Source organism: Symphalangus syndactylus, chromosome 2 (genome assembly GCF_028878055.3).
Source record: "Symphalangus syndactylus isolate Jambi chromosome 2, NHGRI_mSymSyn1-v2.1_pri, whole genome shotgun sequence".
NCBI classification, from domain to species: Eukaryota; Metazoa; Chordata; class Mammalia; order Primates; family Hylobatidae; genus Symphalangus; species Symphalangus syndactylus.
Genome location: NC_072424.2, coordinates 102,857,341 through 102,884,127, shown reverse-complemented (window position 1 = coordinate 102,884,127; position 26,787 = coordinate 102,857,341). Strand labels below are relative to the sequence as shown.

At 35.5% G+C, this 26,787-nt stretch overlaps 1 protein-coding gene across 1 annotated transcript in view; it reads right to left on the bottom strand.

The window, feature by feature from the left end:
- Positions 1 to 285: 285 nt before the first annotated feature.
- The window catches only part of RNF217 (ring finger protein 217), a 127,659-nt gene continuing 101,157 nt past the window's right edge, over positions 286 to 26,787 (bottom strand). Inside the window, exons 4-6 of the mRNA XM_063621115.1 lie at positions 7,142 to 7,343; positions 2,499 to 2,570; positions 286 to 1,145 (exon numbers count right to left, since the gene is read on the bottom strand). Coding sequence (XP_063477185.1) covers positions 1,072 to 1,145; positions 2,499 to 2,570; positions 7,142 to 7,343 — 348 coding nt within the window. The 3' untranslated portion in view covers positions 286 to 1,071. The remainder of the gene's footprint in view (positions 1,146 to 2,498; positions 2,571 to 7,141; positions 7,344 to 26,787) is intronic.

The following is a 26,787-nucleotide window of genomic DNA, read 5'->3' as shown; positions in this document are numbered from 1 at the left end:
ATTTAGCAGAATAGGAATTTTTTAAAGGCTTAAGCAGTTCTCTACAGCAAACTTGTTTTTGGGATTAAATAATCCCAATGTGAAGGATCTATCTATAGAGTGAAGCATGTTTTCCAAAATAGAAGAATTTTAAAAAGACTGAATATTTGGGTCTTGAGAATTTCCTAAAAGCAGCCAGTTTTGTCAGTTTACAAAGCTTAATACTCCTTGGGGTGACATTGCACAAATTTCTGTGTTTGTGTGAGAAAAAGAAAGAGCAAGAAATAGAAAAGTTCAGCATCGAAATCGCCTGTTGTGTACATTGACTTTAATTTAATACACTGCCAAATTACGTCCACAAAGGAACCAGCATCTTTCAACAGGTCTATGAAAATGTGGAAAACTAGTGTAGCGGCATGGAACTGGGTAAATACAGGGTTATTGGGCCTAGTTTTAATACATATTTATATACACACACATTCACACTCCTACACATATACACTTCAGTAACTTAGTATTCTTCTCATTAATTTAGTTTCACTCATTCCCTTTTGGACATTGAGACTTTAGCAATTATAACATTTGAAAGATAGAACAATTATACTGCTGGGGCCACAGATTATAACAGGTGCATTCAGTGAACTCTTATGTTCTGAAAAGTGGCCTTGCTTGTTGGTACAGATAGGACTTCAGCTATTCACACCAAGTCTCACAAGATGGCCTGGAAGGAGGTGCAGAGTTCAAAGACAGTCCAAGCAATTCTTAGAAGAGGCGTGCTCAGAATTCTTAGGATAACTGGTTCTTAAAGTATCTTCTTCCAAGAACCACAAAGGTCAGAGTTATGATATAGATGTTTATAGTTTATGAAAGTGACCATTTTTTAAAAGCAGCAGCAATTTGTTTAGGGAAAGGACAGGATACCATGTTGGGAGTGCACCATAGCTAGAGGCATTGTGGCCCACGGAGAATCACTGGGAGATGAGATGGTAGAAGGTTCCTCTCAGTGTTTTTCAAGATGTGACTCACAGATGGGTGTACCCTTCGGTATCGCTCCTACTCCAACCAGCTTAGCTGGATGAAATCATCTGCATGTTACCAGTGCATACCTGTCCGTGATCGTTTTCTCTGTTTTTTACAAAGGCAATAGATAGGAAATACAAATAAACCTAGGGATAAAAAAAATTAAAGTTAGTTAGGATGAGAGGCATTTAGGTTTTCCTATTTTAAAATGTCTATGTTTATTTATTTGCAATGTATGAACATACAAAGAGGAAGGCATCTACACTATGAAATGTATTTACTTCTACAATATTTCATTCTTTAATATTTCCCTTTAGCTTTTCTCCCCTTTAGCACCCTCAGTGATACCAGTTTAATAACAATGATTTCTATCAAAATATCAAAACTTTGGTTTAAATCTTCTTCATTGTCCAGTCATATCATTTGCACACTATGATACTCACACTTGTTTCAGGCAGTATAGCATATCACTTAACACAGGCTGTGGAGCCAAATGTTGGGTTTGATTCCTGGTTCTACCACTTATGAGGTTCTAGTAAGTCTTAATTTCCTCAACTGTATAATACAGATAATAATATCTATTTCATAATGTCCTAACTCACATTGCAAGAACTTAAGTGTCAGATACTTTATAATTCTATCTGTCCTGCACATTTATTACTTGCTAAACACAAGTTGACATACGAAAATCATTTTATTTAGCAAAAAAACCACATCTAATATATGGAACAATGATCAAAGCAGCCTTTATCTATAGCATTTAGCTTAAAATTATTAAAGCAATAGTTCTCAAAGTATGGTCCCTGAACCAGCTGCATGAGCATCACCTGGGAACTTTTTAAAAATAAAAATCAATGGACTTTTCCCATATACTGAGTCAGAAACTGCGGACCAAAACCAGCAATCTGTGTTTTATCCAGCCCTTGAGGATATTCTAAAGCATGCTAGAGTCTGAGAACCACTGCTTTAAAATACATATTTTAATATACTTGCATAAATAAAACTGTGCAAATCACTGCAAGGTTTTCTATTTGTCAGTGCTCAAGTGTATGTTGGGTATATGTTCCTGTACACACTGACATTATCTGTTTGTATCCATGGCATATTTTACTGGACCAAATAAAACACACAAGGTGCACTAGAACTTCTTTTCCTTGATGCTTCAACCTGAACTCAGAAGTAGAACATTTGGGTTCTATTCCTCTTGCCTTTTTCCCGAAGGATACTAATTCTATTAACTTTGTGTTATAAAAGGGTTAATAATGCTTTATAAGATACATGAATCACAGCATTCATAGACTGAAAAATTCATACTAACATATCCTACAGGAAACACGCTCCTCTGATCTTTTAAATGATATGCTGGTAATCTATATAAAGCAGGCATACAATAGAAATTATGTCCACTTAATAACTGATTCATATTATTACATTTACACTCATATTCTCTCTATGGCCCTCAGATAATTCTAATCTCAGATACATGAAATGTTTCTTACCGATTACAACCGCTATGGCCCCTAGTGCCAATCCCAAAACCATAATTAGAGGTGCAATGAATAATTTTCCAGCTGGAAAACAAAAGGCAAAATTATTTAAGGAGTCTTAAAACTAACCTGCCAAATAATTACAGTGATGCTTTTTAAATACCACAGTGTATATTATATTTTAAGTAATCTGATTACACTTAAGGCTGTATATATCTAAGAAATGTATCAGGATTAGGTATAGAACAGATATACACATGTAAGTTTAGTAACTTCACCAAAGTCCTGAGCACGTGCGTCAGACATAAATCACTTATCCTTTCTAACCAAAAACATTCCAAAGCAACTGGCTTCCTGTATTCTACCAGGACAGTTCATCTTTGTGCTTTTCCTTAAGATCCTTTCCATTTTCAATGTTCGCAATGCTAAAAGATTAAGAAAGAAGTGGCACATTTTGAGCTGGTAGGAGAAAATCTTGTTACCTCATAACATGGAGAGCTGGTAGGTCCTACAGAGGGCTTCTGTCCAAGCCCACATCTAAAGAAGTGGTTTATTTACATCCTGGGTCCAAAGAAAACTAATAATATGAACGCCTAACAGACTGAACTACAAACGGGACATTTCAAGATGTTAGAGAAAACTATGAATAAATATACAGTACGTTGAAAGTCACTCAAATGAATCATTTTAACGAATTGAAAAAGGAAGCACTTATAAAATAAAAAGGCAAAGTGCTAGTAAGGATGTCAAGTGGTATCAGCCAGTATTTTCTTTTCTAGATGAATCATTAAGCAGTGATGATAAACTCTAGCCATAAGTATACATAGCAGAGTCCAACATCAGAATCCCACTAAATTTGAAAGACACAGCCACAAAAAAGAGGCTAGTAAATACATGTTGTTATTGTATTTTAAACCTTACGGCATGCGACACAGCTTCAGAGCTGCACAACTCAAATGCAACAAGAGATGAGAAAGAGAGAAACTGCAGTAGACTCACAAGGCAATTTAAGAATGAAACAGCAATATCATTCTATAAATTAAAGGACAGTAATTTAGAATAATCAATTACATTAAAAAGGAAACTAATACAGCCATTTGTTGGAAGTTTGTCAAAACATATTTACTTTTTTATTCTTAAGAAATGATCTTTGGAACCAGATGACCAAACATGTATACAATACTGTTTTAAATATCTAATTTAAAAAGATCCCCATTCAATTAGCACCATGTCTAGACATGGGTTTTATTTATATTTTTTGCCAATGACAGAATCCAAGTAAGTAATAAGTCCCATTGAACAATTACATTTAGTACACTCTTAAAGTGATGCTTAAGAGTTTAGAATATATAAGCACATACATTTTAAAAGAATGTGTTTTTCTCCTATGCACATAGCTCAGTCTGTTCATTCATATTTCCTTTTTAAATAATTATCAGTATATTTTCCTAATAGTAATAAAACATGACTAAAAAGTAACAGCATGGATTTTCTTTTTCCTCTCAAATATCACACAGAATTCAAGGAACGAGACAGGAAATAAACTTATTCCAATTATGTAATCCATGTTCAAAACATGTTTACATCTACTTTTGAAACTGTCTTAAGGGACTAAGCATACTATCTCTTATTCCTAGGTTAGTAACATTGCTCTAAAACATCATTTTCAATTGCTATCATATCCATATATCATATTTTATTTAAATATTCCTATACTTAATTTTTTGTTTCTTTTCCCTATTTTAAATTATACTTGCACATAAACCATTTTCAGTCTATCTGGATTTATCATGTTTTAAAATGTCCTTCACATTAGTATCAAATTTCTTTGCAAAAGAATTGTACAAAATTTTCAATTAAGTATGAAAGTCCAATATTAAGTATTAACTTGATAAAACATTTGCTAATCAATAGTTAGCAGATGTTTTATCAAGTTAATACTTAATACTCAAAGTATCTCATTTTGAGACTGCCAATTTACATTTCTCTGACAGCTAATAACACTGAATATTTTTAAACATATGTATTGGCTATTTGTATTTCTTCAATTCTGGCTCCAGGCTTGTCTTTTTTTTTTTTTTTTTTAATTGAGAATTCATTTTTGGAGAAGGCTCCATTGTTTTCGTTTATATAAATTATTTGCCATCTAGAAATCAGTTGAAGACCTATTCTTAAAAATTATATGACTTGATTTAAAACTTAGAATTTTTGTAAGAAGTAATATGAGAATTTAAAATTTCTCCTCAGCCACTTTTATTCCCAGTACCATTCCTTTAATAATCTGCCCATGCCTCACTGGGGGAGATGCCTCTATGTCAGAGGCTGCTAATCATCCCCAAATCTCTCTTATCCTTTATAATGTATGAGCAGAACCTCTGATCTCTAGCTGAGCACGTGGTTACACGGAATGAAGACCATGTTTCCCACCCTTCAGCTGTGAGAGAGATGAAGGCCCTTTCTCTGCCTCTGGCCAAGGACCACATGAGGCTGTATTCCAAGACTGAGGGAGCAAGCTGTATTACATCACACAAGGACAGTGGGTGGGAGGGCTTTCCTATACTCCATCTTCTCTCTGAAATGGCAGGGAGTAAGTAACTTCGTATATTACAACATTACTTTTCCTGCTTTTTGTGGAGATGGGGGAGGGAGGACCACTTCACTTGGAGTTATGGAGCAACAGCAGTTAAGAGGCAGCTGTGCTTGGGGTGGGGAAAATAAGTGTGGATGAGAGAGTTTATCTTAAAGCCAGCTGCTCCCTACTTTAACAGGTTTAACCTGATGTGATTTTATGTGCACACATGCACCTGCACCCACAAAAGACAGGCCAAAAAGGAGGTTGGGAGGTTGGGCCTTTAAGAGGTGATTAGGTCTTGAGAGCAGAGCCCTTATGACTGGATTAATACCACTATCATAGGAATGTGCAGTTATCAAAGGAGTGGGTTCCTGACAAAAGGGTAAGTTCGGCTCCCATTTTCTCTGTTTCATGGGCTTGCTGGCCCTTCTGCCATCTATGATGCAGCACAAAGGCCCTCACCAGATGCAGCCACTCCATCTTGGACTGCTCAGCCTCCAGAACCATGGGCCAAATAAATGTCTTCTCTAGTTAAAATAAAGAATGGATGGAAACACGCTGCCACGACAAAATTAAAGGTGGCACTGAAGAAGAAAACAAAATAACAATGCAGAAAATACAGTGATTTTGTGTTTTCATGTTGCTATCTGCAGATACAGATTTGCAAATAGCTTCTATCTCAAAACTCAATTTGCAATTGATTTTCTCATGGTATTAGAGGTTAAGGTTAGATTCCCTAGTTATCCCTCCAATATCTGTTTAACTAATACATATATATTGGTTATATAATTATAACATCCACCATATTTGCAAATTAAGAAGCAGCACACACTGGAAAATCATTAAAAGCAGTCTTGACTATTGAATGCTATTGGCTGTGGAAAATTATGTTCCATTAGCCTCAGGAAGAATATTTTTATAGAGGTCACATAGATTTTAGAAAACGACGGCATTGGTTTCCATATGTGAAAGTGCATTTGCGTATATATGTTCTATCTTTTACCTGATAGAAATCTATCACTAACATCAGCTTTGTTCTGATCAGGTATCATATGCTTCTAAGGAGGAAAATAGTTCACAACAGTCATGAAGTGACCAAGGGCTATGGAGAAATATAAAGATTTTCATAAAGTAACTAGGCAAAAGTAGGAAGGAAAATGGAAATGTGGAAGATGATAAAAGGTATTGCCTACAAATGAGAAACACGGCCAGAAAAGGAATTCTAACAGACATCCACGTGATGAAAAAGGGGAAGAAATCTCACATGGTTACATTACAGAGCAGCAGGGAATGGAATACATTCCAGAGGAGCAGAAGAATAAATATTCCGTCAAAGAACCCTGTATTACCCCAAGGCAGTGGCATTTGGTCAGGGTGATTTGTTTATGGGCAGGTGTCTGTGTTTCTATTTGCATACTTGTGTACAGTGTGGGAAGGGGTTGTGTATGAGGCTACTATGTGTTATTGAGGAAGGGGGGTAAAAAGTCAAATCCACAAAAGCATTTTCAATTGGATAATTAAACTTGGGGTTGTATGCACTGAGGGCATTTGATACTTATTAACTGTTACCTATTAATAATTAAAACAATGAAAAATATATACGACTTATCACTTATACGGATATAATGGAACTCTATTACAGGGCTCTAAAAGGTAGACTTTTTCCCCTGCCTTCCTAGGCCACACTCCATGCTGTACTGTATTGCATGTCCTCCACGAATGCGTGGAGGATATGTGTACGACCTGCTGCTGGATATTGTCCATTACAAAAATATACATGACACTGCCCCTCTTGTTAAGCGGCTTACGACAGGGTTTCAGACATTTAAGAGGCAAATAACTTCAGATTTCTGCATGTGATTAATAAGTTGCTTTTTCAAACAAAATCTACTTGCTCATATAAGTAGTGTCCTGGTAAGAAAATTTAAGTTTTAAATTTTAATCTTAAAGGGTGAGAGAATATCCTCCTTTGAATAATGGGCACATGGCAGGTGCTCTGAATTACCATGGCTGCACATTTCCAAGTTCTATTTTCACTACTTAATTCCCAGGGAAGATACCCATAAGCATGTCAGACACTCACCACAGACTGACCCTCGCACCAATCTCCTTAAATGAGGTCTCTCTGGGAGGTAGCGATATTTGCATCCAAATATACTGAGGTTTGATGTGTGGTCTCCAAAAAATCGGAGCTGGCGGTATCTCTCACCACATCGGTAACAAAAATTAGTGTTACATTGTGAGCAGGTCATATGGTCACATCCTTCAGTTCGCTGGATGTGGATCTGTATCAGCAAGAGAGGGAAAGAGAAGGAAAGAGTTACTCGAGTTTTTAAAAAGTAAAATCACATATTTTATGAAACAACACTTACCAGTTTCACCAAAATAAAAGTCTCCCATAGCACTCCTGAGGCTGTGAATTTGCTTATAATCATACCCTCCAAGATTATCCTTTTACCAAATACTTCCATGTGTGCAAAGCTTGATAATATTTCAGGTACTCAAGCTGTTGGCTTATCTTGACCAATATAAAAGCAAACACATTCCAAGGAAGACACATTTATCTTTCCAGACATACACCTAATTAAATGGTTAGGAGGCAATTTAAAATGCTTTGAAAGTATATTTTGTTTATGCTATGATCAGCAAGAATGAGCCAACTTGGGGGAATAAGCAGAGATAAGGAGTATTCCTTAAAAGAAAGGATTCCATAAAAGTTTTTGTGAATAAATACCAAAAACCAGAGGTCTCTTTGTTGAAGGAAATTATAGCAGATATAAATGTATTTGCAATACCATTTTAGTTTTCAGCTCTAATATTATTTATAAATGTGTTGTTTGTACAACTGTTTGTACAATACCATCTGTGCAACTAAGCACCTTCCTCTATTGTTGCAGTCAAGTTACATGTAAACACAGCTTCACCCATCATGTAACAAGGATTTCATTTTTGGCTAGTTCACCATATATACATATATATGTATACCATATATACCATACAGTGGTGGTATGGTATATATACATACACCATATATAACATACAGTGTGGTAGTCACCGCCTCAAGCACTGAGACCATGTTATAATCAAGACTTTACTCTTTGAGATAAAATTGGAAACTCAACTCAGAATCCTCATGGAAAGATACTGTATATAAATTAGAGCCATATTTGTGCATACTTTGTTGCATGAATAATCATAAAAGACAACACAGTTTAACTTAACATTATTTAATCAAAATACATTATATTTTGGTTACATTGCTGATATGGTTTGGCTCTGTATTCCCATCTAAATCTCACCTTGAATTGTAACAATCCCCACATGTCAAGGGCAGGGTCAAGTGGAGGGAATTGGATCATGGGGGCAGTTTCCTTCATGCTGCCCTTGTGATAATGAGTGAGTCTCAGAAGTTCTGATAGTTTTGTAAGCATCTGGCATTTCCCCTGCTTGCATTCATTCTCTCTCCTGCCACCCTGTGAAGATGTGCCTTCTGCCATGATTGTAAGTTTCCTGAGGCCTCCCCAGGCATGCAGAATCATGAGTCAATTAAAACTCTTTTCTTCATAAATTACCCAGTCTCAGGTATTTCTTCATAGCAGTATGATAATGGACTAATACAATTGCCCAGTTCTCCTGTTACTAAAATGAGACCGCCTAAAAATAGTCTATTTCACTACGGCAGGGGTGTCCAATCTTTTGACCACACTAGAAGAAGAAGAATTGTCTTGGGCCACACATAAAATACACTAACACTAATGATAGCTGATGAGCAAAAAAAAAAATTGCAAAAACTATCTCATAATGTTTTAATAAAGTTTACAAATTTGTGTTGGGCTGCATTCAAAGCTGTCCTGGGCAGCAAGCGGCCCACAGGTTGGACAAGCTTGCACTTGGAGTAGGTACTTGCTCAAGTCACATCTTTATTCATTCATATGTGAGTTCTTTGCTTAGAAATTTTATTGAAAATGCTCCCGATACCATTTTGATTAGTGGAGGCTTCTATTCATTGTGTTGTTTCGGGACTAGACTGTCAGTGAATATTTTAATGCAACTGGGAGTTTTACAATTAACAAGTGTGTCAAATCCTTCAGTAGTTGTTTGACTCTTGTCAGTCAAGCCTTAGCCATAAGCCACAACTTTGCATATTTCCTTTAAAATTATCCTTTCCTTCCCCTACTACAGTGTATTTATTTGAATGTCTGAAGTAGTGTAGTTATAACTGCATTAAAAAAACTGGTCAATGATTATGGAGGTGGGATAAAATCATCCAGGAAAGCGAGAAGAGTTCTGTGAAAAGAGAAATGAAAAGGTTGAGAGATGAAAATTTTTCTTTACTTTAAAATAAAACCTTGTTGTATAGCTTTTAGGAATAAAAAGTTTTTGAAGTTCCTAACTCCAAATTATGTGCAGTATTTCAGTTTTAGGGATTAAATAACTAAAATATAAAACTGCAATTTAAAGGAACAATAAGAATTTCAAAAGAACTCATGAGGCTGCTTGTAAACTAATAACGGCCATTAATCATAGTAATCATAAAAGTTTCACTTAAAAGATAACACCTCTCTCTCCCCCTTCCTCCCACATCTATCTATCTATCTATCTATCTATCTATCTATCTATCTATCTATTATCTATCTATCTATCTATCTATCTATCTATCTATCTATCTATCATCTATCTTTCTGTCTACCTACCTACCTAACTGGAGAGTTTCTTGGTGACCGTGATCATTTTGAAGAAGTAATAATTAAGTGGAACACAGCATATTACAGGCGGGCACTTCATACATGGGGAAATGAAGGAACCAAGAAAGAAAAGTTTGTCAATTGGCTGGCAGGACTTTATGTATTCAAAATCATTAGGTGAACTGGGAGGTGAAATGTCCATTCCTTTCCAGTGGCTGACTGACACTTGGCAGGTAAGCTTCAGCCTTACAGGGAGGTTGGAAAGAACATGAGCTTTGACTTCACAAAGCCCTGTGTTTGAATTCTAGCTCCACTAGCTGTTTAAAAAGCAGTTACTTTACCTCTCCCAAGCGTCAAGTTAGATAATATTCCTTACCAACCAGTGTAAAATGTGATAACCTATACACAGTGCCCAACTCGTTTTGGCACATATGGAGTCAGGTCAATATAAAGTTGTTTTCCATCTACTTATTCCCCTTTACCCACCTAAAAATGCCAGAAGTCAAATACCTGGGTAATTTAACTGCAAGTTCCTGGACTGCCAGGCAGTCCCCTTTCTTACTTCTACATATGGGCAATTCTTAGGCTGATGCTGGACTAGAGAGTGCTTTCCTAGATAGGCAAGAGTGTGGTCAAGGGCATATAAGCACTTAGGGTCAAGGGTTACCAACAAATCACGATTTGGGCAAGAAAAGCAAAACTCATGTTTCTTGCTATGGGTTGCCTTATCTAACTTTTTTAGTCATAGTGATTTTTTCTCCTTTTACATGACAGACCAGTAGCAGTGAATCGGATTTTCCAAGGCCTGTAAATTGTTTAATTTGAGAAGCCTTCTTGGAGCAAAATAATCCAACTTACAAATACAAATTAGATACAAGGCCTAAGAAGGGGCCTGTGCAGGTGAAGGTCTTTGAAGCTTAAGCCCTTTAGCTTTCTGTAAGTCAGCCCCTAGTCCAGCACTTACCCTCTGTTGTTCATGTTTATCAATGGTTACTGTAGCCACATCCATTTAGCACAGTAAATGGCATTAGGAATACCACAGGCCAACAGCCCTACTGGACCTCTGAATCATTTCTGATCCTTATTTAAACCACATGAGCACTAGGACATGTTTGAAGACAACTGCTGAAAACCCAAAGCACCGTACACTCAACTTTTTGACTATATATTGTGTTTGATCTTAAAGTGGAGATAATACGACTTAACAAATTTCCTGATTTGACACTGATAGCAGTGTCGTGGGTGATCTACCAAGGAAAGAGCACTAATTTTTGCGTAGAGCCTATTATGTGCCAAGCATTGTACACAGATTAGCACTTTTAAGCCTTACAACCGCACCATGAGATTGGCATCTTTTTCATAACCAGAGGTCAGAAAAGTAATCTGCCTGAGTGATAATCCTCGTGAGTGAGAGATTTTGAATTCATGTCTGTTTCTTTATTATGCTAAGTAGCCTCTTATTATGAACTTAAAAGGTAACACCAGAAGATCAATCATACTATTTGCCAACCAGTCAGACAAACATGTCAGCTCTCCCTCCACAAGGTATATCTATGTCTTCTTGTTTTTGCCATTCTGTGCCATTCTTCCTTCAAATGGCATCACTTTTCCTGACAGAAAAACTTGTTCTAATAAGTTTTGCCTCATATTTCACATATAATTTTCACTGTAATTTTATATCTGTTTGTAATATTGCTTCATTGGGTTCTAAAATCTTCATGTGGCCTATTTATTATTTCATTTAAATAATTACATTTGCAATTTCTAGGCTTTCTCTTTTAACAGTCTTTCCTTATTAGTATTATTATATTCCAAACGCAGCAGGCAACTAAAATACTGTTAGTCAAATAATATTTCTGTACAGGAAGTGGTAAAATTGTAAGCTCTATAGTAGCCTTGTACATTTTGGGATTATATGGCTCCATAGATTAATTTGAGTATTTTATACACATAATCATGGAAAAAATTGTTTCATCATTTACCAGCTGTCAAGTACACAGTGCTGCCTTTAATATTATTATGAATATATCTTGATTATATATGAATATTTTATTTGAAACTAACAGAGAAATTAACAAAATGCAAGTTATTATTTGACACTAACAGAGAAACTAGCAAAATGCAATCTGCAACAGGAGACATTATTTTTCACATTTGCTAAGCAACTTGTAATTTTAAACTCATACCACTAGGGGATAATACATTTCTTATGCTAATGAATTCCCCAAGTACACCTTTATGTCTCACTTTAACAGTGTCATCTTTGAAAACATAAAGCCTTAAAACATAGGTTTAAATTATATTTACAGAAAGTTCATTTTGTTCTCAATGAAGCTGTTTTTATTTTTCATTATAGCTCCAAAAATATTCATCAGTTTAGTTCTGCTAAAAAATAAACTAATTGCTCAAGTGGCTAAAATTTAGTATCAAAATTATCTTTTTACTTAAAAGATGGAGAAAGACTAGGTAATCCTAATCCATTAGATAAAATTGACCACTCATAAACCACGAATGACATTTGATTTGTTAGTACTCATAGTTTCTTCTATCTGTAACAAATAAGGATGACTGACATTTAAGGAATTGAATATTTAGGCACCAAGCATTACTTATATCTTTCTATTCTTAAGGTCATAAGATGAAATGTTCAGAATAAGCTAGATATTCCCTTATAAGAGTTTGATATTAAGTCCACATTGTAGTAGATGGAAATGACACAAGGAGCCATTTTTATGACTACGATATTCTTCACAGGATGGATTAGAACCTGCAATAAGAGATTTATATATATATATATATATGTGTGTGTGTGTGTGTGTGTGTGTGTGTGTGTAGGCAGATGCTCCAAGCTGAAAATATAGCTTGAAAATGGGCAATTTGTAGACATGGGATGTGAAAAAAACAAAACACAATATGCAAAAAATGCTGGCCACCCAGTCCACTGTGAGTATAGGTTGTTCACCCTCATGACGGCGGGCGTGACTGCCAGCTGCACAGCTCGCTGCCACTGCCCAGCTTACTGTGAGCCTGGGAAAAGATCAAAATTCAAAATTCGAAGTATGGTTTCTACCAAATGCATGTTACTTTCACATCATGGAAAAGTTGAAAAATGATAAGAAAAGTCGAAATCATGTCAGACCATCCTAACTTGGGAACCATCTGCATGAAGAAAATAGTACCTGTCCTCCTCAAGTTGTTTACATTTAGTTCAATAAAATGCCCACAAAGTACCTAAAAAAATAGAACTGGATTGTGGCCTTTTATTTTCAAACAAGGTTCTACCTAATCATAAGGTAGAAGAATAACAATAAATGAACTGCTAAACCTACAATGTTTTATGACTAAATCAGTATACATCTGCCCACAAGTATTTGTCTCCAGTTTCACCAAGAAATGAAGGCTTACTTTATTGTTTAAGCAGCATTTGATAATTAAATTGACTGTTATGTATTACTGCCCCCAACAAATATTTTACTCTAGATAAAATCCTAACCTCTAATTTATTTTTAAAAGTATTTTTATGTACGTATTTCCTTCAATGACTTTTGATACCTGGAAGAATTAATTAGAAACAAAAGTTACAAGGAAAGCTTTAAAAAGAATTTCCTGAAACTCAAACAAATCCCATAAAAAAGTGGACAAAGGACATGAATAGATGTTTCTCAAAAGAAGATATACCAACAGTCAACAAACATATGAAAAAATGCTCAGCATCACTAATTATCAGGGAAATGCAAATTAAAAACACAATGAGATACCACCTTACTCCTACAAGAATGGCCATAATTAAAAAGTCAAAAAACAATAGATGTTGGTGTGAATGTGGTGAAAAGAAAACACTTTTATGTTTGTGGAACTGCAAGTTAGTACAATCACTATAGAAAATAGATTCCTCGAAGAACTAAAAGTAAAGCTATCATTGGATCCAGCAATCCTGCTGCTGAGTATCTATCCAAAAGAACAGACATCATTATATGAAAAATACATGTGCACACACGTTTATAGCAACACAATTCACAACTGCAAAGATGTGGAACCAATCTAAGCACCCACCAATCAATGAGTGGATAAAGAAAACATGCTATATATACACCATGGAATACTACTCAAGAGCATAAAAGAAATGAAATAATGTCTTTTGCAGAAACTTGGATGGAGCTGGAGGCCATTACTATAAGTGCAGTAACTCAGGAATGGAAAACCAAATGTCGTATGGTCTCAATTATAAGTGGGAGCTAAGCTATGGGGATGCAAAGGTATAAAGATGATCTCATGAAGTTTGGGAACTAGGAATAGGGGGTAACAGTGGGAAAGGGATGAGGCATAGCATACTGGGTACAGTGTACACTGCTCGGATAATGGGTGCACTATAATCTCAGAAATCACCACTAAAGAATTTACCCATGTAACCAAAAACCAACTGTACTCCAAAAACTATTGAAATAAAAAAAATCCCCTGAGATTTCACACCAGTCAGAATGGGTATTATTGAAAAGTCAAAAAACAACAGATGCTGGTGAGGCTGCAGAGAAAAGGGAATGCTTATACACTATTGCTGGGAATGTGGATTAGTTCAGTCACTGTGGAAAGCAGTTTGGAGATTTCTCAAAGAACTTAGAACTACAGTTGGAGCCAGGGGTCCTATCACTGGGTATATACCCAAAAGAAAATAGTTCATGAAAAAGATGCACTTGCATGTTCATTGTAGCACTATTCACAATAGCAAACAAAATGAATCAACCTAGGTGCCCATCAACAGTGGATTGGATAAAGAAAATGTGGTATATATAGATCATGGAATATTACTGAGCCACAAAAAAGAATAAAATCACATCCTTTGCAGCAATATGAATGCAGCTAAATTCAAGTAAGTAAAATGAATCCTCAACTGCCATGTCAGGGAGTCAATAGACAATATCAAGGACTGGGTGTAAAAGACTACTATTTAGAGGTAATTATCAGGTGTAAAACTCCAAATGAACAAGAAACAGTTGCTTCTATCACAGTAGACTATGTTGCAAAAATAAATAAGATGCTGATTTCAAAATTATTTGGTGTCTCTTGCTATAATGTTAGCTTTTTAAGGCCAACACTCTGATAGCATTAATTGTCTCCAATGTACTGAGTTCTTTTTTTGTTATAGAAAATTTCATGTTTCAAGTTAAGTCTTATAATTAATTTATAATGACAAGAATTCATTAAAGTGCAGTATACTGTCCAAATCTTATTCCTCAGGGTAGAGGTGTACAATAAATGAGTCTAGTTTTCTTCCTTCTTCTTTACCACACCACTTCCCTTGATCCCACTGCCCCATGTTCTCAGAAATCTTCAGATGCCAGTTTTCCCTTCCTTCAGCTTCATCTTCACGTCTCCTCTCTATGATTATACATCCCATCCTACTAAATCCTTCCTTTCATTCCACCTGGCCCTCTACCCAATGATTACCTTCACCTTTTCATATTTACCAAATTTTTCCAAAGAATACTCTACTCACTGTTCTTACTTGCATCTCAATTCCTCCTAAGCTGACTGCAATCCCATGTTCTTGAAACATCTAGCTGTCTTTCATTCATTTATTCATTCAACAAATAATTACTTTGTTCACTGATAAAACCTGACAGGGCTCCTGCCTTTAAAGAGCTTATACATGTATACAGACATTAACCAATTGTATAAACAAATATATATGCATAAGCTATGCCAAATGCATGAAAAAATATTTTCTCACTGATAAAGTCTGACATGGCTCCTGCCCTTAAGGAGCTTATAGGTGTAGACAGAGAGTAATCAATTATACTAACAAATATATATTCATAAGCTATGCCAAATGCTGTGAAGGGAAAGTAGGAAGTATGAAGACAGTACTTAATAGACGAGCTTGATCTGGTGTAAGGGTCAGAGGAGGTTTCTCTAAGAAAATGACATTTGATCTAAGAAACGAAGGACCAGTAGCAGTTCTCCAGTTAAGGGGACTTAAAGGTAGGGAGAGAATTCTAAATACAGCATATTTATGGCATTGTATCTACTAATTGAGAAGCACCCTGCACTAGCCCTGTTGCAGCATTCCTCACTCTACATTTTAAAACTCTTTAATTATCTGTATCCCTCCATTCAGACTCTCTACTCTTCCAGTCTATAAAATTTACAGGGGCCCAGATCATGTACTTCTTTTCCATTATCTCATTAAAGAGCTGTGCACAGTACCAACACACAGCATGTTCTTGATAAATACTTTTTAAAAAAACACATGAATATTATCCATGACCCCCATCTGCCAAATATAACGAACATGTTTTAAATTTTTATCTTATTGTAGCTCTGTGTCATTTAATCAGTCGCTCAGTACCTCCTTCCTGACCTTTGATACACTCTTGCTTCAGTGACATCTTTTTTCCAGCTTCTCCTCTCCTCTCTGAGGTTCCTGTTCCTTCACCAAGCCCTTAATTCCATCCAGGACTCACCACTTTGCATTTGCCTCTTGGGTGATCACTTCCACATTCAAATGGTTTCAACTTTATTCCAACAAAGGTGGATCTTTATTTCTACTGAGGACCTGGCTCCTGAGCTTCTGTTTCACATAGTAACTGTTTGCTAGTCAGATACACCTATATCCCTCACAGCCATTTCAAAGTCAAGTAAACAAAACCAAACTCATCATCATTTCATGGCTCACCACTGCAACAAAAAATTAATAAATCTAACTCTGTCTCCATTATTTTATTTTAGTTTATGGTCTCACCATCCATTTAGATACCAATACTAAATATTTGGTGGTTATCCTGTTTTTACTTCCCACATTCAACTTTCCATCAAGGTCAGATAGTTTTAGCCCCATAATATTTATCTAGTTCTTTCTCCTCCAGCCCTTTGACAACTAGCCTAGTTCATATTGTCATTATTTTCTTTCAGATGTCCACAGTTAGCACCATAAAATCAACAAGCAGCCAACCTAAAATATAAATCTGATACCACTACTCTCCTGCTTTTATTTTTCAATGGCCCCTATAGCCTGGAGGATAAAACCCAACTATCTTAATGTTGTTTGCAAAGTCCCAGCTCTTGTTAGCTTCTCCAGCCCCACCTCTCACCACTTTCTTGCATAAACCTTACGCTAAGTTAACCACAAAGTGCCTGTGGCTCCCAGAGACATCAAACACTTCTGGCTCCGTGCCTTTGCAGTTTTAATTGTAATCTCCCTCTTCTGGATACCTTTCATCATGCCATAATCCATCCAACAATCCTCCACAACCTAGCTCCCTTGGATTCCTCAAGATGGTGTTGAGTCCTTTCGCCATGAACCCTCGTATAATACTCCCTGCAACGTTCCACTTAAGTGCAATAGTGCTTATCATTGTCAGTCTAAGACTATGTCTCCCCTTCTGCAAGTTCCACAAGAAAAAGAACCACATCCTACAGGGCACACAACAAATTCTCATTAAAAGTCCATATAAGGTAGAATGAAAAAGTATATTCATTTATTTATTCAGCCATTATCTATTATTTAGTGCTATCCAAAGCCTGGCAGCAGCTCTAAATACGAGAGGTAACTCAGAGAATAAAACAGATCAAATCTCTGCTCTCATGGCTGCAAAATATGTTCATTATTTTAAGTAGTGATAAGTAATATAATACTATGGAGAAAAAATAAGGCATATGGGAGGGGATAGTACCTACTGAGGTAGGGAATGGTGGTTTGAAATTATAGATAAGGTGACCAAGGGAAGTTTTACTGAGAAGCTGAATTTTCCTCAAAAACATGTAAGAAGTGAGAAAGCTGGCAGTGCACACATCTGTGGCAAGAATATTCCAGACAGAGGGACAAGGCAAGTCTGAGACCCTGAGAAGGGAGAATACCTGCTGTTTCAAAGCATAGCCAGTAGTGAAATTTGACTGTAGCAGGGTGAAGGAAGGAAAGATGAGACTAGAGGAGTCACAGAGTGGGGACATGTCCAGAGGGTGACGGGTTCTATGGTCATCAAAGGACTAACTTTTGCTCTGTGTGAAGTAGGAACCACAGACAATTTTGAGCAGAGTGATGTAATTTGCGTTATGTTTAACGGCATCATTCTAGCTGTTGGGTTAAGAACGTTGTGAAGAATGAGATACCAGTTAGGAGGTACATAAAAATCCTGGAGAGAGAAAGACGATGCCTTGCCCCAGGTTAGTGATTGTGTGGGTACTGAGATGTGGTCAGATTCTAAATACATTTTAGTGGCACAATCTACAAAACTTAATGACTCACCGGACGTGGGAAATGAAAGAAGCAGAGTCTGGGATAACCTAAAGTTCTTGACCTGAGCAGCTGGAAGACTGGAGTGGCCATTTACCGAGACAGAGAAGCTATGAGAAGAACCATTTTGGGAAGAAGAGAACATACTGCATTGGAGAAGTCTATTAGATCCGGTTGAAGATGTTGAGTAGCTATTTGGATATATAGCTTTTCTCACAGTTCCCCAAAACTTTACGATTTGCCTACCGACTGAGCCAACAACAAAATATGTGCCCTGTTTTTAATTCTATGTGTGGTTTGCTGTAGAAAGAGAAAGCAACTCTTAAAACCTGAAAGGAAATGAAAATGGAAACTAATGAATTACATTAAGAAAGCTTTAGATCCTTTAGCAAAAATGTATCCATCAGGACCCACATGGAAAATGGGCAGCTTTTTACTCAATTTCCTGTTTACATAGATCACTGGATTTCATCCTTTGCAGAAGCCCTCATCATCTATAACAGAGCTCTCAACAGGTGCTCTCATGCCCCAGGAGACGCTTCAGTATTTAGTTGTTGTTGGAGTGTCTAGTTGTCACAGAGATGGTGGGGCTGGCATTTATGGATGTCCTGCAATGCTTAGAATATCCTGCACAATACAGAATTAAGCTTTTCTCATGTAATTTTTAAATGCATCAGACATTCATATTGGTAAAACTCTGTTTCAAATATCTTAAGTTAGAACCAAACTCTATTTTATATATAAACACAAAATAACATTTGCATGGCTTTTTTTTTTTTTTTTTTTTTTTTTTTTTTTTTTTTTTGAGATGGAGTCTCACTTTGCTGCCAAGGCTGGAGTGCAGTGGTATGATCTCAGCTCACTGCAACCTCCGCCTTCTGGGTTCAAGCCATTCTCCTGCCTCAGCCTCCCAAGTAGCTGGGATTACAGGCAACTGCCACCACGTCCAGCTAATTTTTTTTTTAATTTTTTACTTTTAGTATAGAGAAGGAGTTTCACCGTGTTAGCCAGGATGATGTCGATCTCCTGACCTCATGATCTGCCCGCTTTGGCCTCCTAAAGTGCTGGGATTACAGGCGTGATTGCATAGTTTTAATATACAATGAATTTTTCAGTTATATAACTACTGTGTAAATTGATGAGATTGGTTATATTTAGAACCTAATTCTACTTTATATATAAGCCCAAAATATGTTTGCATGGTTTTAATGTACACTACATTTTCTAGTACCCTAACTATATATATATACACGTGTACATACACACACATAAATGTGTATGTGTATATACATACAAGTATAGATGACATGCAATATATATATAAATAATATATACACATATTTTGTCCTCATTTTAAAATATTAAATATAAAGGATAGGTATTGATAACATTCAAATTTCACTTCAAGGTTTCTTAAATCTAAATGCATGCACAAATTTGACTGCTTCATTATTTCTTCATTTCTTCTTTTACTTCTTCATTTTAGGTACCATAAAGTGTCATGATATCTGAGTATTTATATGTTAAAATATGCATTATTTCATTATGATATTTTCACTTATTTCTATTTTATAACTAAGACAACATATTGATTTTTAAAATAAAATATTATAGGTAGTCACATTATATTTAATCTCAGGATAGTAAGCAAGTACTAACATTAGTTGTCATAAAAACAGGGCATTGGATACAAGTTAATATCCTACAAAGTATGTGCCATCAAACAATCATGCTTCTAACAACTAAGGTCTAGAGCTTGGCATACCATAAAAACAGTGCCAATGATAACCCCTGCTCCAGATTTAGTGATTTCAAGCAATCTGGAGAGTTAAAAATGGTTTATCAGTAGTTAGGGGAAAGCTATTTTATCCTGAATGGGCAATATTTGAAAGTAGTCATCAGCCTCTGAATGTGCTTTTGTAGTGATATATGAAGTACTAAGGAATTGCAGGATACCTACAAGATGCAACATTAATACTTCAGATTCTTATTTCAGCAACTGCAAGTTACATAGCCACAGATATGAGACCAAAAAAATGGCTTTTGTGTTGATCTTATGTGAACAGGGGAAAATTATTAATTTTCTTTGAATCAATACATTCTTGCCCAAAGCATTCTATTATAGGATTGAAGAGAATAAAATATCTAAATGGGAATACCATGACAAGTAAATCCCTCTAATTCCAAATTTATAATAAATTACGAATAAATACAATTCACTTTTTTTCTGCTTGCTTTTTTGGTCATTACTTAAACTCTCTGAAACTGGTTCTGCATCTTGAAATGGTGGTAATCACCTCTTGTTTACAACTTTCTTTTGAGAATTGAGACAACAAACGTAACTTACATACTACCAATCCTGTTATGTTATAATTATTTAATTATTGTGCAAAACCTTAAAAGTTTTATCAAATCACTTAACAGTGATGATCTGAGTGGTACACTGAAAATCAGAACCTTAGTATCACATCTGAAGTTTGGATGAGACAATATATTTACAGTAACTACAAAGGAGACTGAAATGCAATAAATGTCAGTACATGTTAGTGTTATTATTACTGTGATAACACCACAAACAAAGACCACCGGACAAAGGTACTTTGTATAGAGATGGCATATCAGAATCCAGAAATGACTATGCACATTTGATATTTCTTTTAAAAACATAAAAGTAACTTTCTGTCATCTAGAAATAATGAATATGTTGACCTTAGAATAAAATAAATTACAATTTAGTGTATGTATGTGTGATAGTGCTTATTAACTGTTTATTTGCTTTTATAACGTATAATCCTGTGTTTGTTATTTTTAGCATGCATCTCACTTTTAATTTTTTTTTCTTGTCAAACTTCATTTATTTTTATTATTATTATTATTATACTTTAAGTTTTAGGGTACATGTGCACAATGTGCAGGTTTGTTACATATGTATCTATGTGCCATGTTGGTGTGCTGCACCCATTAACTTGTCATTTAGCATTAGGTATATCTCCTAATGCTGTCCCTCCCCCCTCCCCCCACGCCACAACAGTCCCCAGAGTGTGATGTTCCCCTTCCTGTGTCTATGTGTTCTCATTGTTCAATTCCCACCTATGAGTGAGAACATGCGGTGTTTGGTTTTTTGTCCTTGCGATAGTTTACTGAGAATGATGGTTTCCGGTTTCATCCATGTCCCTACAAAGGACATGAACTCATCATTTTTTATGGCTGCATAGTATTCCATGGTATATATGTGCCACATTTTCTTAATCCAGTCTATCGTTGTTGGACATTTGGGTTGGTTCCAAGTCTTTGCTATTGTGAATAGTGCCGCAATAAACATACGTGTGCATGTGTCTTTATAGTAGCATGATTTATAGTCCTTTGGGTATATACCCAGTAATGGGATGGCTAGGTCAAATGGTATTTCTAGTTCTAGATCCCTGAGGAATCGCCACACTGACTTCCACAATGGTTGAACTAGTTTACAGTCTCACCAACAGTGTAAAAGTGTTCCTATTTCTCCACATCCTCTCCAGCACCTGTTGTTTCCTGACTTTTTAATGATCGTCATTCTAACTGGTGTGAGATGGTATCTCATTGTGGTTTTGATTTGCATTTCTCTGATGGCCAGTGATGATGAGCATTTTTGCATGTGTTTTTTGGCTGCATAAATGTCTTCTTTTGAGAAGTGTCTGTTCATGTCCTTCGCCCACATTTTGATGGGGTTGTTTTTTTCTTGTAAATTTGTTTGAGTTCATTGTAGATTCTGGGTATTAGCCCTTTGTCAGATGAGTAGGTTGCAAAAATTTTCTCCCATTTTGTAGGCTGCCTGTTCACTCTGATGGAACTTTCTTTTGCTGTGCAGAAGCTCTTTAGTTTAATTAGATCCCATTAGTCAATTTTGGCTTTTGTTGCCATTGCTTTTGATGTTTTAGACATGAAGTCCTTGCCCATGCCTATGTCCTAAATGGTATTGCCTAGGTTTTCTTGTAGGGTTTTAATGGTTTTAGGTCTAACATGTAAGTCTTCAATCCATCTTGAATTAATTTTTGTATAAGGTGTTAGGAAGGGATCCAGTTTCAGCTTTCTCCATATGGCTAGCCAGTTTTCCCAGCACCATTTATTAAATAGGGAATCCTTTCCCCATTGCTTGTTTTCGTCAGGTTTGTCAAAGATCAGATAGTTGTAGATATGTGACATTATTTCTGAGGGCTCTGTTCTGTTCCATTGATCTATGTCTCTGTTTTGGTACCAGTACCATGCTGTTTCGGTTACTGTAGCCTTGTAGTACAGTTTGAAGTCACGTAGCGTGATGCCTCCAGCTTTGTTCTTTTGGCTTGGGATTGACTTGGTGATGTGGGCTCTTTTTTGGTTCCATATGAACTTTAAAGTAGTTTTTTCCAATTCTGTGAAGAAAGTCATTGGTAGCTTGATGGGGATGGCATTGAATCTATAAATTACCTTGGGCAGTATGGCCATTTTCACAATATTGATTCTTCCAACCCAAGAGCATGGAATGTTCTTCCATTTGTTTGTATCCTCTTTTATTTCACTGAGCAGTGGTCTGTAGTTCTCCTTGAAGAGGTCCTTCACATCCCTTGTAAGTTGGATTCCTAGGTATTTTATTCTCTTTGAAGCAATTGTGAATGGGAGTTCACTCATGATTTGGCTGTTTGTCTGTGATTGGTGTACAAGAATGCTTGTGATTTTTGTACATTGATTTTGTATCCTGAGACTTTGCTGCAGTTGCTTATCAGCTTGAGGAGATTTTGGGCTGAGACAATGGGGTTTTCTAGATATACAATCATGTCATCTGCAAACAAGGACAGTTTGACTTCCTCTTTTCCTAATTGAATACCCTTTATTTCCTTCTCCTGCCTGATTGCCCTGGCCAGAACTTCCAACACTATGTTGAATAGGAGTGGTGAGAGACGGCATCCCTGTCTTGTGCCAGCTTTCAAAGGGAATGCTTCTAGTTTTTGCCCATTCAGTATGATATTGGCTGTAGGTTTGTCATAGATAGCTCTTATTATTTTGAGATACATCCCATCACTTTTAATTTTTGACTTAGAAACTTTTCTTCTTAACTCAGACTTTAGTATCTAATCTGTGGTATAAACAGTGTAAAATGAATTTTTGCATGACATTGAACAAATATTCTGATACCTCCAACAAAATTTAGTTTGCCTACTTGCTTTAAATTTAATATTAAAACTATTACGAACTAGAGTTGGTTTTGTAATGACTAAGTCTACAAACTAGATTTATTTTTGTGATAATTAAGATAACTAAAGAAGACATTTGAAAATTAGCACATATTTTCCATAGGCTAAGAATTTGCATTAAGCAGAAAACTCATTGTTAAGATAAAAAATGGTGTTTCATAAGTGACTGAAAAATACTTTGCATTAAGAAGCAATGAGGCAGTGGCTCACACCTGTAATCCAACACTTTGGGAGGCTGAGGCGGGCGGATCACCTGAGATTAGGAGTTCGAGATCAGCCTGGTCAACGTGGTGAAACCTCGTCCCCACTAAAAGTACAAAAATTAGCCGGGCTTGGTGGTGGGCACCTGTAATCCCAGCTACTCGGGAGACTGATGCACGAGAATCTCTTGAGCCCGGGAGGCGAAGATTGCAGTGAGCCGAGATAGCACCATTGCACTCCATCCTGGGTGACAAGAGCGGGACTCCATCTCAAAAAAACAAAAAAATATGTAAAAAAAAAAAAAGGAATAATAAGATTCAAATAAAAATGGCTAAGTAAAGTTGCTCTTAATGTGGTGGGTTATGTTTTCATAAAAATATTCTATAAATTAATTCTAGATATGTTTGTATATTTTTATCTTACTATAAAAATCATACTTGTAAGTATCTTGATCATGAGGAAAAAAATTTTAATGTTCATCCTGATTACCTGCCAAAATACAATTATAAATAAAAATTTTGATTTCTAAGCACAAGTAGAATCTCTTCATAATACTATGTCATGTATTAAATTGGGCTATCCATTTGAGAAAAAGGTAAAAACTCACTAAGAGAGAAGTAATATTTATAAATAAGTAAGATAAAATTTTGTTTCATTTAGAATACTAATTAAAATAATGAATTAATAGATTATCAAACCTTGCTTAGATTAGCAAATTTAACAAAGGCATAATCATTTAAAACTCACCAGTGTAAGTACAGAATTTTCTTTAAAAATCAGCAGCAAGAAAAGAGACTATTATGTATTATAATTTAAGATATTGTAATTTAAGATATAATTTAGAGAGAAATTACAAATCAATTGATGAGGGGAAAGTCATCCCACAAACACAGCTGGGTTAGATGGTTTCAATTTGGAAAAAATATTACTTCAGGTACCCAATGCATAATAAACACTAAAATAAATTATGGTTAGATTAAAGAGTTAAAATATTAAAAAATCAAATAGTTAAAGGAAGAAAATTGAACTTTTAATCAAACTTCTGAATAAATGATTTTTTAAACTTATAAGCAACATATTTACAAAAGATATACAGAGATACGTAAATATATAAAAATATGTGTTCGTACGACATATGTGCTTGTGTATTTGACCACAAAGAGAATAATATATTTAGTCAAACAAAAATAAAAAAATTAAACAATACATATGCAAATCAATTAAGTAAAAAAAAAAAAAAAACCTACCACTCAAATAAAAAGGAAGAAATAGAAAACAGGGAAAATGTGGAGACAATAATGCCAGAAGTGGAGTTTAAATATCTAAATAAAGAGCTCATACAATTTGATAATAAAAATATGCCCCAATCTGTCCCACATCAATGGGTAAAGGGTATGAACAGAAAATTTTAAAAGGGGGCATTATAAACTCAAAAATACATGAATTTATATTCAGTTTACAAGCAAACAGGAAAATATAAAATACAAGAAAAAATATTTTAAAATCATTAAATTAATATTTAAAAAATACTTAAAATGCCAACAAATGCTCATACTGAAACAGGTCCTCAAACTTTCTAGGTGGAATTATAAATTGATTCATTCCTTTTAGAAAGCAAATTGCCAATATGTGCTAAATACTAAAAACTTAGATATTCTTTAACCCAGTCATTCTACCTTTATAAATATATGCTTTCAAAGGTATAAAATATGGAAAAAAAATGCTAGATGAATATTATCAACACATTATTTATAATACACAATTTTTTTAAATCCCAGAACAAACCAAGCAAGCCTTGGTATCCAATAGTGGAGGAATATTTAAGCAAGTGTTACACAGTTCATGGTTAATGAAATAAATGTTTTGAAAACTACTTAGTAATATGAGAAATGTTTGCAATGTTAGGTGAAAATAGTAATGATATTAAATTATTTGAACATCATGACTAAAAGTTTTTAAAAAGCCATTTAAATAGGGTGAAAGACCAAGGGCACACAATAAGATGTTAGGAGTAAGTATACTGGAGCGGCAGAATTCTGGGTGAATATTTTCCCTCTCTTTTCCAAATTTCTATCTGATGTTATATCACCTTGATAAACAAATCATTTGGAAATCAAAATATGGTTGGGCGTGGTGGCTCATACCTGTAATCCCAGCACTTTGGGAGGCTGAGGCGGGTGGACCACTTGAGGTCAGGAGTTTGAGACCAACCTGGCCAACATGGTGAAACCCTGTCTCTACTGAAAAAACAAAAATTACTCGGGCCTGGTGGCTCATGTCTGTAATCCCAGCTACTTGGGAGGCTGAGGCATGAGAATTGCTTGAGCCTGGGAGGCGAAGGTTGCAGTGAGCCGAGATCGTGCCACTGTACTCCAGGCTGGGGAACAGAGCGAGACTCTGTCTCAAAATAATAAATAAATAACAATATTTACTAAAATTATGAACTAATTAAAACATATACCTATAGTAGGGTACAAATATATGTGTGTGTGTGTATATATATATACACATATATACTTTCACAACAAAATTTTAAATACATTTAGTTACCATGATTGAAAGCATTTATATGAAAATATGTGATAATTGTTTACCTGGAGGCATTATGTGAGAAATTCTTCATTTCTTTTTCACAAATGCCTACCATCTTCCTATTTTATATTTATAAACGGTAAAAGATATATTTATGAAAAGAAAGCCTTACAGTATAAAACAAGTATTAATTCACTCAGTAATATCTCCTCATGGGTTTCTGTTGTAATAATAGGAATGATTCATGGGGCAAAACAAAATTTTAAGGTCCAACAAAAAAGGTAAAGTTTTAAAGTCATGCTTAAAAGAGAAAGAAAAATGAAACCATTTATACTCCAAACAAATCATAAAATATGACTTAAACAGACAGAAACTTCACAAAACCCAAATCCCACCAGAAAGTAGGCTCTTTGCTACAATGTAATAATGTCAACTGATTCCATGGTTCTTTTCCTTTAAGCTATTTAAAAGGTAATCCCTTTTAAAGCCCTGACCTTTGAGCTATTACCTCAAAAGGGAACCAGCATTTATGCTTTCTCTTAACAGTTTATCTACATTTGTTACAACTGTGGGAAGTTGTTACGGCATTCAGTAAATTCCCCGTGGTCGGCTTCTTTTTCTTCCTTTACATTATAGTCCATTTCAGGTTGGGTTAAGAGATTACAGTAATAAATGTATGTATTTTGTGTTACATCAGTTTATTTGGAATTTCCCCAACGTATAATGCTGCAGTGGTGCTCATTCCAAACCCAGTTGTAGAACCAGGCTAACTTGGAATTGTTTTTACAGCTTTCCAAAGGATATAAAGTGCACTTATGAATAACTGTTAAGTAGAATAACTTAACAGTACTCTTAAGTTCCTATTGGTCTTTGT